The sequence below is a fragment of the Podarcis raffonei genome, chromosome 2 (assembly GCF_027172205.1).
Source record: "Podarcis raffonei isolate rPodRaf1 chromosome 2, rPodRaf1.pri, whole genome shotgun sequence".
NCBI classification, from domain to species: Eukaryota; Metazoa; Chordata; class Lepidosauria; order Squamata; family Lacertidae; genus Podarcis; species Podarcis raffonei.
Genome location: NC_070603.1, coordinates 92,475,805 through 92,489,858, shown reverse-complemented (window position 1 = coordinate 92,489,858; position 14,054 = coordinate 92,475,805). Strand labels below are relative to the sequence as shown.

Genomic DNA, 14,054 nt, shown 5'->3' with positions numbered 1-14,054 from the left:
AAGGCTTTTGCCCCTTCTGGCACCTTTTCCTCTCTGCAGTGTTCCAGGCAATGTGCTGACCCAAAGGAAACCACTCTCTGATGCCAGCCCACTAGCGGATCATGCAACGCTAGCCAGCTCATTCCCAAAATAACGGGAGCCCCTCCCAGGGTGGCCACATTGAACGCTATCCTTTCGGTGTGCCTGGCCACCCTCATAACCATTGGGACGGTCTGTAGGCTAACTTCTCCTCCCAACAGCTCCCTCCCATCGATCGTGGTCACCTGCAGGGGGTTGCTTAAAGGGAGTATCTGTATCTGGTGTTCAGCTGCAAACTCCTTACTCATAAAATTACAGGAGCTGCCTGAGTCCAACAGCGCCTTTGTCTTTAGTGGGTATCCGTTTGCCAGCTCTAGCAACACCTCTATTACCAGGGCTGGTCTTGGAGGTTCCGGAGTGGGCACTTTTACTGCTCCTTGGCCTGGCTGCTGTGCCCTGACGGTGGCAGCCAGGCGTTGGCTTTTACTGGCTCCTGGACTCCCTCCTCCTTCCCCCCAACAGCTCCCGCCATCCCTTGCCATTCCTTTCTTTGCGGGCAGACTCTGGCAAAGTGACCTGGCTGCTGGCAGAGATAACATTTCTTGGTGCTCTTTCCCTCCTTCTTCCTCCCTTCACTGGGATTTGAAACTGCGCGCGCGCGCGCTGTTCCAACTTCCATCGGCTCTCCTGGCGGGAAATTTGGCTCCGGAATCTCTGGAATGCGGAAATCCCTCCAACGCTCTCCTTTCCCTTCCCGCTTCTCCAAGGCTCTTGCCTCCTGGCGCGCTCCAATGGTCAGCGCTGATTTGGTCGGCTGGTCCATAGACTCCGCCCTGGGCGCCCGGGAAAGTTCGTCTTTCACCGCCGAAGAAAGCCCCTCTTCAAAAAGCATTTGAATGGGTTCCGCCGATAGGTCCCACCCCAATTTATGTATCAGCATTGTAAACTCAGTCCAGTACTCACGAACCGATCGGCTACCCTGTTTACAAGCCATCAATTGTCTGCGCACCAGTCCCTGTTCAATCTCGCTGGAAAACATCAAATCCATGGCGCGAAAAAACTTCTTCGTGTCCTTCAGCATTTCACTATTCCCTGCCATCAGGGGTCTAACCCAGTCTCTCGCCCCCCCTTCGAGATGGCCAATCACAAACGCCACTCGCGATGCCTCGTCGGGAAAGTCGTCAAACTGCAGCTCGAGAGCATACTGCATCTCTGTCCTAAAGGCTTGATAGTTCCTGGGGTCCCCCCCAAACTTCTGCACCAATCCTGGCATCTTTCTTGCTAGTGTAGCGCCTTTTGCCTTTTCTGCATCCTGCGCCCTCCTTTCCTCTAGCCTCGCCGTTTGCAGCGCTAGCTGGACTTCCAACACCCTGTACCTTTCTTCCAGGCTTGGACCCTCTCCAGCTCCTCCTGCTCCCCCGGCTCCGGCTGGGTTGCTCATGATGCCTCTCTGCACAAGCTGCTTTCAGGGACTGTCCGATTGCTGTGATGGGATGGTGAGCTGCTTGTGCGTAAAATCCTAGTCCCTCAGAGTTTGGCTAAGTCCACAAACCTCTGTCTGTGACGGAGCTCCTTAAGCATGGCTCCATCAGTCGCTCGTAGAATCGGACAGTGGGCGTTTACGGAACTTCTTCCAGCATAAAAGCTCCTTAACGGAAACGCGTCTTCTGGACTCTCGGCGTGACAGTTTCCGGCGAGGAGTAGGTGTCCCTATGGGAGGTCCTGAAACCTCCCCACTATTTTCGCTGGAAGTGTCTCTGAGCCCTCCCTCCGACTCACTTTCCCTTGGAACTCCACCTCTCCCCCTGCTGGTTCCCTCCTCAGCTGAATGGTCTCTCTCACCCTCTGTGAGCCCTTTCACCTCCTGCTCCTCCGATGGCAGTTCCCTGACACTACCCTTGCTTGAAAACTCCCTTTTCCTGTCCCCTCAAACACACACCCCGTCACCTTGGTAACATCTTATCCCCCAGGCTGAAGGATTCCTCTCCTCAGTGGCCCCTCAACACCTTTTCTCATGTTAACAGGTTTTCTCTTTACTAAGCCTTTGCAGCTTGCATTCTCCTTTCCTATCACAAATAACTAAAACCCTAGCATTCATTAATTTCTAATCTATAATGACTAAATTCTCTTTTGAGATTTGTTGTTTCAGCAATATATATATATGCTTAACCATTACAGTAACTTTACTTTGCTAAATCTTTGATAATATGTAAATAGTTGGCCAAGAAAAGTCCCCCTTTACTTAACAACAGTATAGCAAAACAGCAGGGAAATGCTTTCAGAATTACATTTTTGGGGAATGGAACTCTTTCTTTAACAGCTTGTACCTTGCAATCCTGTTGTTAAAAGGTGGTAGTATTGGAGTGAATGGGCCTTGGAGTTGTAGGCAAGCTATTTAGCATTTATATACACTTTGGACCAGAAGAAAACTATTTTGTTTAAAACTTCCAGTATGATCTGAAAAGAGGATAGATATACCAGAATGAGCTAGATCAGGGGTAGGCAACCTAAGGCCTGTGGGCCGGATGCGGCCCAATCGCCTTTTCAGTCCAGCCCACGGATGGCCCGGGAATCAGCGTGTTTTTACATGAGTGGAATGTGTCCTTTTATTTAAAATGCATCTCTGGCTTATTTATGGGGCATAAGAATTCCTTCATATTTTTTCCCCAAAATATAGTCCGGTCCCCCACAAGGTCTGAGGGATGGTGGACCGGCCCATGGCTGAAAAAGGTTGCTGACCCCTGATGTTAGGTGAAGGAGGATAAGCTCCTACAGCTGCTTCTCATTTAAGGGTTTACAAAGTCTCCTGAAAACAAGCATCCATCTTCTTGGAACTAGTTCAGGAAAAGAGACCACTCCAGAAATAGTTGGGCATTGTACAAGATTGTCTGGGAGTTAGCCGCTCGTAACGTTCTTTGGCAATACTTTAATTTACACGTATTTTCAGAAATAGACCCGAATCTTGCTGTTCCATATATTTAAACATATTATGAAAAGCATCCCTTTTTCATGTAACATGACCGAATTCCAAGTCGTCATCATCATCATCATTATTACTTCTACTACTGCTGCTATTACAGGTTATAGTCCAGTGCTTGGTATGTCTGTGTGGTGTTGTTTGCCTTCAGTTTACTTGTGTTATCTAGGTGTTTCCTTGTGCATGCGGTATTGGTTTGCAATAGATGTTCATGTTTTTAATGGATTTTGGTATAGTCATTTAAAGTTTGAATATGTTCCTTAGTCATTTTTTAAACAGTTAAATGCTGAAAGCATTACTGATCAGCTATGCAGACATTCTGTTTTGCTGCTGCTCATAGCAAATCTGTACCACATATATTGTGGAAGAGGAAGGTTTGGTATTGGAAAAGGTTAGAATTTAATTGTGTATTCTTGGACATGGCATTCCTGCTTGTGTATGTCTTGAACGTTTTTTCTTCCATTATTTTGGACTGGAGGTGAGAAGTCCACTGTGATTAAATTAATAAAAGGGAACTGTATGAACTGGGAACAGATATTTAACACTACATCCCTAGCATATTGATGTGTATACAACTGGGATTGGCATTTCTGAGCAAGATATGCATGTAGACATTGTGCTAATGACCATGTACTTAAGGCATATGCCTATTTTTCCAAGTATCTTTTTTTTTTTTTTTTTGGATGGGGGACAGGATTCTGTACTGTTGTCAAATCAGTATTTTGTTGTCTTGTAAAAAAAAAAGTCAATATCTCCATGTGCCAATCATTGGTTTACGGGAAAGATTGATGACTAATGAATTTTCTTTTTACAATTTTGCTTTTAAATAGCTGCCACAGTCACCAGAAATGGAAAGCTCCATAGAGGTCTGTCACTCGCTCACCTATATTTGCAAAACATACAAATATCGGTGGTTTTTAAAGTAGCTGTGGTTGGATGTCTGTCTGTCTTTTTGGTGGTTCCAGTTCCATTCAGATCAGTGAAGTTTAGCCAGTGTTCTCTGCATGTGTTCCAACTGCTTGGATTATAGTGCTAAGTGGACGAATTTATCCTGCTTCACTAAAAAAGAGAGAGAGAGAAATGGAAAAATAAAATAGCAAAGGGCTATGTCTATTAATTCTGATAGATGCCTAACTACATCTTACTATCAAAGAAATATTGAACAAAAGTTGGAATATTTAAATATAACTGCAATGTACTTAGTCTCTTGAAATTCAAAATACCTATCACCTTGGTGTAGCAAGAGAAGCCTGTACTTGGATCTCCATTTACAGTAGATTGCCCTTGAGCTATGTGTTTCTGTTTTTATTATTTATCTTTTGAACTTTTATACTACTTTTCATGAGGCTTTTGAAGCGGAACATGATGCCCATTAATCTTGTAGGCCGTGTAATCCTGCTTGAAAATAAGCTACTTGTACTTTAAACAGATTTACTGACCTTTTCTTACAGGATGACTCAGTAACATAATGAACATGCATGTATTGGGAAAGTGTGGTTCAGTGTTTTGTATGCGTAAACGTTGGTGACTGTCATGTGTGAACGTTTTATCAGAGAGAGTACTTTGCATGTTACTTGCAGACTTTTTACTTTTGTTTTGGGGTGATATCCAGTATTAGTCATACAGTAGATTTTGGTCAATTGATTTCAGTGGGTCTACTTAATTCAGGGTACCCCAGTAAAGGATCCAGAGGGAAGGTTCTGTCCAGTGGTCCAGACGGGGGCCGTTGGGCCAAAGAACACCCTACTGGCGCCCTGGTGGGATTGCCTCATTTGATCTGCGTTATGGGGAGATCCTTGAATCCCCCATCAACCCTGAAGGAGTAATCAATCAGCAAGTGGGTTGGTTGATTTAGGATACACACTCAGTGCCTATTCCAAAGTCTACTACATCTGTAATCAATGAAGTTGTGGCCAATTTAAATCCCAGATTATTATCTTGTCATCATTCCTGCTATTACAAAATCACCACCCAGGTCACTGGCTCACTGTGCTTGGAGCCACAATCACTTATATGCACCCCTTTCTTCCTCTTCTCACAGACGAGAGGAAATTAAAATCTATTGCTTTTAAACTAACCAGAGTTCCCAGAATTCAGACATAGCAAACAACTGTGATTGGTTTAAAATCAGAAGTGGATACTTTGTGTTTTCTCCTCAGGTCTGTGCTAGAAGGAGGAGAAGGGGAATGTCTTAAAGCCACAACTCACTATGGCTTCTGCATGAAACACTAAACCATAGTTTATCTTATATTCAAACCAGACCAAATTTCCAAAACATTTCTTTAAAAACTAATAATGAAGACTGACAATAAAAGATCTACTTGTAGTGTTGGCCTTTCTTTTAAAGTTAACATTTCTAGTTTACATCAAGCAGAAATGAAGCACTTTTTCTTAAGTTCCATTTTTTGAAACAGATATTTGGAGTGAATTGTGTCCAGAATAACTGCACATTAAACTGTGGCGTGACTGTATATTGCATGGAGGCAACCATTGGCAATTTCTTTTTCTCTTCATTCATTATGGTTAGGTAGAGAAAGAATGTTAGAGCCAGTGCTATCAAGGCTAGATGAATGTTGAACAAATTCATTGCAGCAACCTAGTTAGTTATTGGTGCTAAATTTATTTAGTGTCTCTTTAGTATCAGACTTTAAAACAGAATTTTTGCATACTCGCCAGGAGCTTGATCAAAGTCTACCACAAAGACAGCTTGAAGATCATAAAAGGGTACGTATATTCTATGGTGGTGTTTAGGTTTAATATGTTGGGTGCTAATTACACCTGGGCTTTCTTTGTTCCTTTTTCTCACTTTTTAAATAGCATAAAGAAAATGTGGAAGTAGCTGAAGGATCCATCTGTTTGTTGCTGTTGCAAATTTCAAAAATATTATTGAACAAAGATGACAAATGCTATTTGATAGGTCCAGATTAGATTCTGGAGGCTTTCGGATGTTAGAGAATGTGTGGGTGTGTTCTTTTATTTATTTTTAATGGTGTCACCTGACTTGTGACATATGACATTGTAAATTAAGTTAATATAGATGTAGCTGCCGTGGCAACTGGTAGTAAATGTTTTAGAAATTAGGACTTGCTTTCAGGGAAAAAACATTGGTGCAATGTCTCTTTCCTTATATAATGTGTTCTGTACCATAGATGCAGGGCTTCAGTTTTGGGGGGAAGGTTACAGCATTAATGAAGCCCATTAATATCACCTTGTGTGCCCCTCTCCCCACTTGTTGTTAAACCATGTCCCACAAAGTCTTCTAAAGCTGTAATTTAGAGGGCTTATCTCTCTAGGGGTCCTGTAATATTGCAGTATTCTGCTGCATAGACTATTAGAAACAGAGGTGTCTTCGCTTGACCAACCCATAGTCCTAAAGCTCAGGATTTATTTTAACATAATCAGTTGGAAAACTCTTGCAGCCAATGCTGAAATATAGCAGCAGAATACACAAAATTATTTGTGTTTTTTCCAGTAGCCTACTGTCTGCCTATTTCAATGCATGATTTTAGCAATGCTATTTCTTTCTTTACTGGAAGTAACACAGGTGCCCCATACTAATATTATGAAGAGGCATGCCTTCTTTTTCCTACTGGGCTTGAGGATCAATACTACTGTTCCATATACTGTAGATCAGCTTTTGCCAATATTTTAGGCCCCGTGGGCACATTTTCAAACAGGAGGAACTATTGTGGGTGCTGCGCACACCCTGAACAAAAACCGCATACTGCAACCTGAACTTCAGCCAAGACAGATGGAGGGGGCCCTACAGGAACTGAGAAAGACTTCTGTGGGCCAGTTGTTAATGGCAACTGGTAGTAAATATTGTAGAAATAAGAATATAAAACTCAAATCTAGCACTTCATTAACATAAATCAATTTTCTCCTAGGGGGAGGAAATACAATATAATTGGATGCCTATTAAACTTGCCTGGGTCTGTTGTATGTGCTTCGCTTCCAGCCTTGCAAACTGTGCAGGATTGATGTCAACATAGACAGCTATGCAGATTTTGTTGTCTCCTTCTAATTAACTCACCCCATGATTGTTTGAATTGGGTTTTTGTGAGGTCTGTATTGTCATTAATGCTTCATTGTGATGCTGAACAACTTCTTCTTCTTCTTCTTCTTCTTCTTCTTCTTCTTCTTTTTCTTTCTCCACCACCACCACTACCACTAAATATCATTGATTTATTAATAATCTCCTAAACAACCATCTAAAGGCAATTTGCACTAAAAATTATTAAAAGCAGTTAAAGCACAAAAAATAAATTTAAAACAAGACAGAAACCATACAAAATAGATGTTTCTGTAGCTAGGAAAGCCTGACAGAACAAATATATATTTAGTTGTTTCTGGAAAATGCAGATAGTGGGTAATATTAACAGAATATTTTGGTGGAACATGTTCCACAATCTGTTTTTTTGTGGCAGAAATAACTCTAGTGAGAAAGGTGGAGTTTGGTCTCATTAAAAATGAGATGCTTAAAATACATTTGAGTCTCTGGACTGGCTCACTCACTGTGTCGCAGATCATTGTTCCATGGTGGAAGGAATGGATTGTGTTCTTTTCCTTACCATGTCTATGAGGCACTGTTGTACCTCAGCGACAGAGCACATGCTTTGCATGCAAAAGGCTCCAGGTTCAGTCCCTGGCAGACAGTAATGAGCTGGGTGGACCAATGATCTGAATCTGAATAAGCCAGTTTCCTCCACCACAGAACAATGATCCTACTCAGGTAAGTAAGTGTATAAGTTGGACTTCTGTGTTTGTTCTAAAGGTGGCCAAAAGGCCAGTGCATCTATTTTCTACTACATGGAAAAATATGAAAATATTTAAGCCATGAAGTTCATTCTGTTTATAGAAAATTATTGTTTTTCTGTCTCTAGTAGAAACCCAGTTGTTTTTAGATTCTGACGAACTGCCCTATGTCAGGATTTTTCTAGCCAGTTTATAACCCGTTTACCTTTAACATGGAGGTATGTTAGAAGAATGAACCACCTAGTTGCAGCTGTCAAACGAATGCTAGTGTAACGGATAAGGACATTTCCATAACTAGTTGCTTAAGGCTATCTAGGGAGAGGAGTGAGAATCTGCAACTTACGGTGCAATTCTCCTGGAAGTAAAGAGTAAGGAAGCGTTCAAACTAAACGGGTCATTTCTTTTTCAATTCCACTTATTAAATATATCCTTTTGCTTCATTAGTTTTTCACAGGTGAATTCAGTTGAGTGAAGAACAATGATTACTAACATGGAGAGCTGCCAGTCTGGGAGCCATCTAGTGCCTACTTAAAAGCTTACGGTCACTCCATTATGATGAGCATTGTCACTTTCAGAAGCAGATGTGGGTCTCTCTGGGCTTAATCCATCCAGGTTTGTGGATGGGAAAAGTACTAGGAAGTCCCAAAGCCAATGATACCATTTAAATATGCTTCATTGAACAAGTCCCAAGTGCAGGATATCTCTTGCTATGAGGGAGTGCTTAAGAGGGATATTTTTATTTAAAAACACACACTTCATTACATGAATTATCTTGAAATGGTCCACAAATAATGTTTTGCAGACATCTGGAGAGCTCTCAAGGTGGTTCATCAAAGGGCAACTAATGTACAATGCCTATTACTGATCTATTGTGACTTTCGGCTTCTCAAATCTTCACCCAGCCCTACAACAACTCACTGGAGAGGAGCTAAAAAGTGCCAAATATGTGTGTGTGGCAGCACCAATGGTTCATTTAGGCAAGGAGATGGAGACAAACAAGTTAAAGAGCAGAATATCCCTACCTGTCCCCGCCCCCACCAAAAAAAAGAAGCCAGGGAAGGGAGTGCCAGATTTCCCCAGGAGGGAGTTTCAGAGAAGAGGACACTGTCATGGGGAAAGTACTCTCTTGTGTTCATACTGGCAGCTGTAGTGAGAGAAAGGCCTCTCCTCCTGACTGGCACCTACTGGTTGGAGCATATGGTAGGCCCGCCAAATCACCACACAAGTATCTGTACCTTGAATTGGGTACAGATTAGTGCAGTACTCTCTGAACTGGAACGATGTGTTGTCCTTTAGTCACTGTGCTCAGAAACTGAGCCACTGGATTCTGCCACAGCTGTAGCCTCCAAACCTTTTCCAAGGTCAGGCCCCAAGTAGAGGCCCATTGCTGTAATCTATATCAGGAAAGCACAGATCCTGTATATCAGGGATGTCCAACAGGTCGACCGTGATCGACAGGTCAACCCCTGGTTGTTATTAGTTGATCCTGGGCTCATTTTCCCATTTGGCCTTGCGTCCTCCCTCTTTCCTTTATGCGTGCACGATTTCAAGAGTGGCAGAAGAAGTTTCCGCTGGCGGGATGACTTCTTGTCTATCTATTTTTGTTGCTGCCCTGACCCCTAAAAAAAGGTTGACAATTCCGTCCGACCAACCTCCCTAAAAAAAAGGTCATTGCCAGTTTTTCATTCTGTGAGTAGATCACAGTCTCTTGGGAGTTGGACGTCCCTGCTGTATATGAACATCTGCACTCCTCTCTAAACCATCATGACCAAAAAAGGCTGAGATACAAAGACCATACCTAGATCAGGTATTGGATTCATTCTTTGAGGAGTTGGGCATCTTTTTGTTTTCAACATATCACCTTTTGTTTTCTTGGACAGTTGGTGAGAATTTTGCTATCTAAAGTCATCCAGGCTACAGTGAAGATTCACAGCCACTTATTCCCATAATTTGCTGGCAGATAAATTAGTGACTGTTTCCAATGTTGTGAGGCGTGTGGGAGTAGATGAAGGGGGCTATAGGTTCTATCTCCTTTTGTGTGATGTATCTGTTCAAATAAGCTAGATATCCTACCCACCACGTAGGGCTTACATCTTGGTAACTAAGAGGTCAGTGCTCATAGAGTGTGTTTATAGTAGGGGGACTAGCTGTCTGATTTAAAGAGGTAATAGGCCTTAAAATCTATGAATGTAACAAATCAGGGATAACCTGAACCACAATAGCTTTATTCTAAGTGTAGTGATCATATTCAAAATACTTTGTAGGTAGTGACACTTGTTACATAGTAGCGAATAAATTTGTATCAAGTCTGAAATTAAAGAAGAATGCTACCTTTCAAAATATGCTTTCATAACACTTAATGAATAAATAATAACTGGTATTAGTTAGAAAAGGTCAGGATAAATTCTGGAAATACCATCTTTCTGTTACTATTTCATAATATTTATCTCAACTTATGGAGACAGATTTTTTAAGTGATATATTTTATATATCTGGCAACAGTGTTTTTTAATTATTATAATATTTTAATCCCTTAATAACATTCTCTCTCTTTCTCAGCCCCATTGCTGTTGTCGTCTTGCTGTATAATTGTACTAAAAATAACTTTTGCTAGTCCTTTTGAGTCCTGCAACCCTGCTACACTCATAATTTGTCTACATGTTGTTGTTCTTTAATTTAATATCTTGTTTGAATTAAGGGTGAGGCACTCAGACAGGTTTTGGTCAACCGTTACTATGGCAACATCAGAAGCACAGGAAGAAGAGAGAGCCTGACCAGCTTTGGCAATGGCCCATTGTCTCCTGGAGGTCCTGGCAAAGCTGGGGGAGGAGGTAGGATGTTCGCTGTGCTAATTATGAATTTTGTGTGACTCTAGCCTGCCATGTTGAACATTCTGTCTCTGAATAACAAATCAGTTATTTAATAGCTTTGGCAGGTTGTCAGCAGGTATTTTTTTCACATTGTCATTTACAGAAGAGAATTACTGCAGTTCCTTAAAAAGTTGAAAATTAATCCACTAATTGCCTTCTCCATCCTTCCATTTCTAGACTTTTCAAATATATATATTCAGGACCAATTTCTTGCCAGTTCCCAAAATCTGTATGTAGAAGTCCATTCCCAACATGTGGTCTTTTGTCATATTTCACACGGTTTTTGTTTGTTTGTTTTAAAAAAACCTTTATTTGCATTTTGAAGGACTTAGTACTGCTTTCGAAACAGAGGTGGCTTGATGGCCTTCTGTTAACAAGATGGTGCCTTTTCCACAAACCTTACATGACTTGCCATTGGGTCCAAGCCCTTGCTATTTAAAGAGGTTTCTGACACATAGGATGATAATGATGATCAGTTAAATTTATATCCTGCCCTTCAATCCAAAGGTTCATAGGGCAGTGAACAAAAAAATCACATTAAAATACAATACGGATCCACTGTCAGAAAGTTTCCCCCGAAGTTTGCTTGGAATCTCCTGGTATTGAGAGGCTGTAGCTTAGAGGTAGAGCATGCACTTGGTAGGCAGAGGGTCCCAGGTTCAATCCTCAGCAACTCCAGATAGGACTGGAGAATTCCTGCCTGAAACCCAGGAGAGGGCTGCCAAACCGTGTAGACCAGTGTTTCTCAACCTGTGGGTCCCCAGATGTTGTTGGACTACAACTCCCATCATTCCTAGCCAGCATGACCAGTGGTCAGGGATGATGGGAGTTGTAGTCCAACAACATCTGGGGACCCACAGGTTGAGAACCGCTTCACAGTACTGAGCTACATGGACCAATGATGGTCTGATTCAGTATAAAGCAGCTTCCTATGTTCTTACTCCAGACCAATATTACATGTTAGAAGTAGCCCCTATGTGGTTTTATTTTATATAAGACTTCATGTGACTTCTTCACAACTGAAAGTAATTAGAGAAATAAAATGTATTGGTTGTTTCCTTTAATGTCCTTTATATGGCTCCCCCCCCCTTTTTTTTAGATAGGTTTTTGGGCCACAAACAGTTGCTCTGTTTTTTGGAAAGGTTTTTTTTAATGGTGGTTGTATTTTTCTTCTTATTCTCTGTTGATTTTGTTTGTCATGGCGGTTTAATTGCATTTATTGTTTGTTGCTGTACTGTTAACTGACAGTTTTAACGTCTGTTAGCTGCCGCGGGTTTGTTGAGGAGCGGGAGAGTATGAATGCTCTTTACATAAATCAATCAGTCTTAATGACAGCATCATCTGCTTGTATTATTAAGAGGCAAGCATGTTGTTCACACTTTAATGGTTAATAAAGCTGTGAATAAATGGAATATGTTCACAGTTACACTTTGATTCATTCGTTTTTATAGGTGAGTGACCAATGTTTTCAGATAGAAATAATTAAGCAGGGTTCATAAGAGGCTTCATTTTGCTCAACCTGTGTGACTTACCTTTCTGTAGGAGGTGGGTCTGGTTCCAGCCCAGCAAACCGAGGTGAAATGAGTTTGTCAGAAGTCCAGTGTCACCTGGATAAGGAAGGTGCATCCAATCTGGTCATAGATCTCATCATGAATGCCACCAGTGACAGAGTTTTTCATGAAAGCATCCTTCTGGCTATTGCCCTTTTGGAAGGTGGAAACACTATTATACAGGTAGGAAAAGTGCTTGTGTACTCCTCTTGATAAGCTTTGTGGGTTTAACATGAAAGTCGGTGAGCCCAGTGCATTGTAAAGAGGTGAGATCCATCATGCTCAAGTCACTCTGCTGATATTGAAGTACAATAACTTTGCTTTCCACTCTTTGCTCTAGGTTCACTGCTGGAGGATTTGGGGCGGTAGCCATACTGGTGTGGCAGATTTAGTACTCAAAGGAAAAATCTAACAGGGTTTTCTCAGCTGCAGCTTCCCATGCAGGTCTGGGGAATCCTGAAAAAGCAGCATGAGGGAGTTAGTACTGATTGTGTAAAGATTACTAAAGATTTCTAGACAAACATAATTTTGATAAAATGTTCCTTTTTTAACAAAAAACTGCATGCAGCAGGATTTTTTTAAAAAAATGCTGAATTTTGAAACTTTATCAAATAGCCTGTACTCTGCTAGTTAGGCTATGTTCAGCAATATTGATTTGCATAAGACTGCAGTTTCCTTAGTGGCTGGGTTTTTCACATCTATGCCCCAAACTCAGAGCCATCCAAATATCTTAAGCAGTCTCAGCATGCAAATATTGCAACATCTACTGTCATGTCTGTATATTTCTCTCTGTGTACAAGGGTTAATGCAAGACATGTTGGTCCCTGAGTTAGAACAGCACCTTTCTCCATCTCTCCCCCCCCCCGCAACCCTGCATCCCAATCAAGGTTCATGATACAAAAAGTTGACCAAGTTATTTCGGCACCTTGGGCAGAAAGTCTCACAAACATTCTCTTTAGTAGTAAAAATGTAGACAAGCTATTGCTCGATCTAACACTGGTGAAAAGAGTGTTCTATGCCAGGTTGCCAGGTCATGTGATCAAATTGACTAGGTTTAGGATCCAGCTTAGATCCTCCTCCTCTAGTCACGCCCTGACCACACCCTGGGAACATCCCTTTTGGAGGGAATCACACCAACCTTGGCTGAACTCTGAGCTATGGTGAGCAAGTTCCAGCAGTGGCTGAGCTGGAGTTAGAGACTTACTGTTGGCTGAGCCCAGAGATCTGCTGCATCTTGAAGCTGCTGATCCCAGCAGATCTTGCTGTAGGATTTCCCCCTTAATATAATTCGAAGACTTGTAGCTGAATCTGCAGTATTTTGAGCTGATGTGATCATGATAGCTCCAGCAGTTTTTTTCCATTTTGCACGGTGTTGTACTTCACAGCATGCACAACTTTGAACTCATCCTTACTTTGGAGAGCATTAAAATACTAGCATATTATTCACAAATGTTGTCATAGCCAGCTCCCATCTTAATTGCAGGTTTTGTGGTTTGTTTGTTTTTTAATCTCTTGGAAATAGCATAATAGTCTCTTCTTATGTGACAAAAGCAAAAACTCTTTATTGTTTGACAATGCCCTTGTGTGACAATCCATTCCATGTTTGTACTTTGATCCCCAAAGAGGTTTTTTGGGTGCTGGCAGAGCGGGCTGCTACAAACGCCAACTGTCTCTTATCTACTATTGCTAACATTTGGGTGTATGGAACTGCATCATTCTGCACAATGTATGTGTGTTCTTTTTCTTTTTAATGCACATTGGTCTATTTTATTAGGTCTTTTTTTATCTGAAAGTCCGTCGGCTTCACTTGAAAGTCCATCGGCTAACTTCTTTTTCCCTAGAGAAGTCACACACTCTTCCTCCGAAATGGTATCTCCATTCTAG

The 14,054-nt window shown here is 41.7% G+C and overlaps 1 protein-coding gene across 8 annotated transcripts in view; it reads left to right on the top strand.

The window, feature by feature from the left end:
* The window catches only part of ITPR1 (inositol 1,4,5-trisphosphate receptor type 1), a 213,411-nt gene that overhangs the window by 132,849 nt on the left and 66,508 nt on the right, over nucleotides 1–14,054 (top strand). For 4 of the 8 annotated variants that reach the window (XM_053378134.1, XM_053378129.1, XM_053378130.1 and 1 more), the window contains 4 exons: nucleotides 3,826–3,861; nucleotides 5,672–5,719; nucleotides 10,449–10,581; nucleotides 12,163–12,353. In XM_053378134.1, coding sequence (XP_053234109.1) covers nucleotides 3,826–3,861; nucleotides 5,672–5,719; nucleotides 10,449–10,581; nucleotides 12,163–12,353 — 408 coding nt within the window. The remainder of the gene's footprint in view (nucleotides 1–3,825; nucleotides 3,862–5,671; nucleotides 5,720–10,448; nucleotides 10,582–12,162; nucleotides 12,354–14,054) is intronic. The other 4 variants (XM_053378135.1, XM_053378136.1, XM_053378132.1 and 1 more) reach the window with 3 other exon arrangements.